Source organism: Berghia stephanieae, chromosome 6 (assembly GCF_034508935.2).
Source record: "Berghia stephanieae isolate SIO BIC M18660-M18661 chromosome 6, UCSD_Bste_1.3, whole genome shotgun sequence".
Classification (NCBI taxonomy): domain Eukaryota; kingdom Metazoa; phylum Mollusca; class Gastropoda; order Nudibranchia; family Aeolidiidae; genus Berghia; species Berghia stephanieae.
Genome location: NC_088365.1, coordinates 43,376,557 through 43,381,556, shown reverse-complemented (window position 1 = coordinate 43,381,556; position 5,000 = coordinate 43,376,557). Strand labels below are relative to the sequence as shown.

Genomic DNA, 5,000 nt, shown 5'->3' with positions numbered 1-5,000 from the left:
ATAAAATTCCCTTTATTCATCCCCAAGGGGGAATTTGTCTTAAATAATATACAGACAATTGGAAAATTCTTTATTCATTTTTTTTACCATTTAAGAAATATACTTCGGCAGGACTTTTGAAACCCACTTTTTAATTAAGCATGGTTTTCCAAAAACTAATTATCTATTTCTGTTTTTACTCTTGTTAAATATTTGGAATTTCCCCCTTTTTTTTATTTCATTATGATTTTATCTCAATTTGGAATAAATTCAAAGATATTCTCTATTGTCAAATACTTACATTAAAGTTTAAGTTTAAAACTCTCCAGTTTGACTTACCTCTACACTCTGGTCCATAAAAACCTGGACAACATTCTGTACGCTGATAATTGAAAAATAAAAATTGATTAAAAAAAAATTGATTTAGCTAAGCACGAACCATTCATATGTCAAGACTGGTTTATCATGATCATTGTCATCACAATAATCATTATTATTATGATCTTCATCATCACAATCATCATCATCATCATCATCATCATCATCATCATCATCATCATCATCATCATCATCATCATCATCACCACCATCTTTATCGTCATTAGTGTCAGCATCTTCTTCTTCTTCTTCTTCTTCTTCTTCTTCTTCTTCTTCTTCTTCTTCTTCTTCTGCCCATCACTTTCTATGCCTCTTCAGTGTAACTTTCTCTAGCTCCCTATCCTTCCTTTGTCCGTATAGTTTCCTCCTTCCCCCTCCTCCTCCTCCTCCTCCTCGACCTCCTTCTCATTTTCTAATCGTCATCTTAATCATCATTGTCACCAAAAGCAGCGGTATTTTCATCAGTTTCTTTCCTTTCCTTCTGCTTCTATATGGGGTGGAGGTCCAGATAGCTCAGTTGGTAGAGGGCCGCTTCACACATAAGACAAAGATCAATCTCGGAGGCAGTCGAGATTTTGTCTGACTACTCTGTCCACCCTGTCGTGATGGATAGCGCGGTATGTTAGATCTGGCGGAAAGTACTATGATAGATTAGCGTCCTATTCAAAGGTCAGTAAGAAATTGCTATTTTCCGTTTCATGCAATGAAGGACTTGTGAGTCAAGTACTCTTACAATTAGAGCTATCTGGAATCCCTTGAAAGGCAAAAGGGATAAATGATAAAAACCATAAGTTAGTATGATTAGACACTGACCTCTGACCTATCGCAATATCTATTTTTGACACGGAGAAGACCTTCGATGACGTGCAACACACCTCCCTCCACTAAAATGTCAGACTCAATGATGCGGACATTATTGACGAAAACCTGGAATGATAACAATGACAAAATGTGACCCATAACCTCATGCTGGGGTTAATCAGATGTTAAATGTCCTGATCCTTAATTTGTAGCCTTTGTCACTTTAATCAATTAACTACCGTAATCTTGAAAGCATGATGCACCAAAGCACACAAGAAAGGTAAACAGATGACAAACTGCTCCATGGATGACGGACAAAGTCATGGTTGCAAAAAGACACAGTAGAGCTGCTGAACGGTGATGCGGAAGTCCCAGACAAACGAAGATCATCAATTATATAAAAATCAAGTCACCATAGACAAGGAGGCCATATCAATCTATCGAAAAACTTATTTTGCAAAGTTCGCTTTTAGGCCCTCTCCTATATACCCTATATTCTTTACCATTAGGCAATGTAATACGCTCACATTCTGTTACCTACAAAATGCTGACGACACGCAGCTATAAAGCTTCCAATTCTCATGATCTCTCTTTGATTTAGATAATTATGTATCCATCAAAAGATGGATGCATAAAATAAGTTATTGTTAAATGAAAATAAAACTGAAGTTGTTTTGATTGGAACTCAGCAAAAATTAAAGTCTATCCCCTGAAAAACCTTAGATCCCACGATTTAAAATTGTCAGCATCTCATAAAACTAAACTTAAATACGTTGGTGATAGGTCTCTTATGAAATTCCGACCCACGATTTGGAATGATCTCCCTCAATCTGTGAGATTTTCGAGCTCTATATATATTTTCAACCCCCCCCCCCCCCCGAAAACATATCTTTTCAGAAAATATGTACTTGATTTAATTTTACATGTATTGCATGTGACTTATGTATGGATGATGTTTTTGATGCCCCTTTTATGCTCTTAATGTTTTAATATTGGTTGATTTGATCTCGCAATGTTACCCTTATTGTTACCCGGGTAAACAATGTCCTGTTTTTTTTGTTGTTGTTTGTTCTTTTAAGCGCTTTGAGGTTTCGACGAAAAGCACTATAGAAAAGTGCTTCGTGACAACTAATCGTAAAAATGGCTGTCTCAGACCAGAAACAAAGAGCTGAATGACGTCAGTTTTGCTCCTTTTATATAATGGATCAATTGTTATTTTCTGAGATATACGACGTTTAGCTTCTACAAATTAGGAAACCATTATTTATAAACCTTAAAACAGATTATAACTTTAGACAAGTTTGGATTATTTTTCGACAAAAGAATCATTCTGTAGCATTACGTTTACCTAGACATAATGACGTTTTGAGAGTAAAAATCACAAATAAGTAAATACTAAAATAAACAATAAAAAAATTAGTCCTTCAGAGCCCATAGGGAGTTTATCCTGATATTTATAGCAATAACCGAATAAAAGCAGATTGAAAGATCTCGGTCGAGTTGCGTGAAGCAATATTCTACCAATGGATCAATCGTAATCTTTAATATAACTTGACTAGAATTAAAGATAATTGTTTTCAAAAAGTGTGTCGGATTTCCTGAGATGAAATTCACACAAAGGCCTTTAGCAATTTATAACATTTCGATCTGATTTTAATCTGTACGTCGCCAACCCAATTAATTCCCCTCTACGTGAGCTTTAGAGTATTATAAAAGTCTAATTTTGAAAGAAAACATCACTATTATCGCAAAATACGCCATTTAGAAAATGAAAGAAAAGCCTTGTGATTTGTCGTACAGAGCTCAGTGTTAAAGATTACTCCTTTATTTTCTTGCGATTATTTGCGTAATTGTCTAACATTAAGAGAGATACCATCCGTTAAAGTATTTGTATTGCCTCAAGGGTGGCTCAGAATTAATATGTTTTGTCTTGTAACAAAAGTCAAGCGATGTTGAGCGTGGTAATGAACAAGTGAGTTGCACACTTTCTAAAACTCCGGCCCCAGCGTTGTGCCTCTGGTGTTGAAGCACTTTGCACACGTTACTGAGTTCATATCTAAATGTAAATAAATACATGGCAGACATTGTGAAATAGCTAGTCCAAAGATGACCAGTAACAAGTGTGAAATAGAAATCTGGCTCCTCATCTCCTGCTTAAAGAATTAATAAATGGTTGTGAAGCGCACTGAACATGATGGATTCGTGGTCATTTACAAAAGAAACTAGACAGTTTGTATTTGTTGTGATCTCACATAAGGGAAAACATATTGGTACGTGGTAATATGTATTTAAAAAGTATACAAATGTTTCTTTCTGTTGATATATCGCACAGGTCAGAAGCAGATGCGGACCGCCAAACAGGTCGATACAAATGCTGCATGTAAATGCGCATAAAAAATATTTCAGTTTCAGATATTTATTTCAATTAGTGTTGCTACGCAGCAGTTGTCACACCAAAGTCACACTCGGTGAGCTTGTTTTGAAATGTCAAAAAACCGTAATTCGACCAAAGCCGACTACCTTTCACAAAGTTGGTCGACTGAGATGGGCGCGGGGCTCTAGGACTGTAATATGTGGGACGGCATTTTGTTTAAAGACGAATCGCTTGATTTGAAGTTATTTCCAGAGACAAAGGAACTATTCTTGTACTATTAATTGTCTTCCTATTTATTCAGAATCAGAATAATCAAATGGTGATATTCCAGTTTGATAACGCCTCGGCACATAGACTGGACAAATAACTGTTTTCCTAAACTATTCAAATGTAAGGGTGATGAACCAGTGCTCAGCTGTGTGAATCCCGTTGAAATGTGGGATTTTGTGAAAGGGAAGCTAATAAAATAACAAGAACAAAAAGACAAGAAAGCTGTATAAAATTCGATGAATTATTCGGCAGACTAAATACAATTTGGACTGATATACCAGCTAGCATCAACAATGAGGCAAAGAGTTGTGGCATTGATCGATTCTAATGGCGGACATACAAAAATACAGACGTGAGTCATATGGACTGATTTCAAAATCGATTTTTAATAATTGGTTTTAAATATCTACAACTTTTCAACAGTTAACACAAAATCAATGAATTATACATCAAAAGAAAACTAGTTTTGTCTAGAATGTAAAAAATATGTAGACGTCTATGTCATCGCATTTGTTCCAACCATTATTGAATTATTAGCCGAATAAAACTGCCTAGTTTTGTTTTGTAAAAGGCCATTTTCATTTTCGTTGATTTAAAATCACATGGGGTCTGTGTGAGGACGAAATTTGTACCCTACGGCTCATGGATCAGTTTCTCGTTAGGAATACAAATTGCATTAGGCAGGGGGTTCCTCAATCATGATAAATAACATATGATCTTAGCGGCGCATCAATAGTCTTTCTTTAGAAAATTAATTGGTCTGGGTAGAATTTTTTTTTTAATATTTGAATTAAGATAATTGTAGTGATTATACAGCAGACTCTAATAGTTACGATGGAAAGCGATTTGTTAGCACAATTTCCGCAGGGTAGCAAGCATCTGTTAATGTTCGTATATCGCAATAGAAGCAGTAATACCGGTAAACAAAATACTTTAAGAAGTTGCCAACTTTTAAATTTGAAATTATTAATACATCCTTACTTGGTCCCCTTCGATGGTAAATATCAAATTGAGATGATTGTAGTCATCATCCCCGTTCATGATGGACGGTGTTAGAATGATGGTTGGATATCTGTACACAGACAGGTACTCCTCGTTCTGGGGAAATGGTTATGAAAATAAAATGAACACACAATACAAAATACAAACAAAATACCAACTGTAATAATTATTGTAATTTGTTTATTGGATTTACTCT

General features: G+C 35.3%; 1 protein-coding gene across 2 annotated transcripts in view; it reads right to left on the bottom strand.

The window, feature by feature from the left end:
• Positions 1–5,000, bottom strand: part of LOC144975069 (stabilin-2-like) — a 140,391-nt gene that overhangs the window by 10,016 nt on the left and 125,375 nt on the right. For both annotated transcript variants that reach the window (XM_078918761.1, XM_078918762.1), the window contains exons 31-33: positions 4,784–4,900; positions 1,171–1,284; positions 319–361 (exon numbers count right to left, since the gene is read on the bottom strand). In XM_078918761.1, coding sequence (XP_078774887.1) covers positions 319–361; positions 1,171–1,284; positions 4,784–4,900 — 274 coding nt within the window. The remainder of the gene's footprint in view (positions 1–318; positions 362–1,170; positions 1,285–4,783; positions 4,901–5,000) is intronic.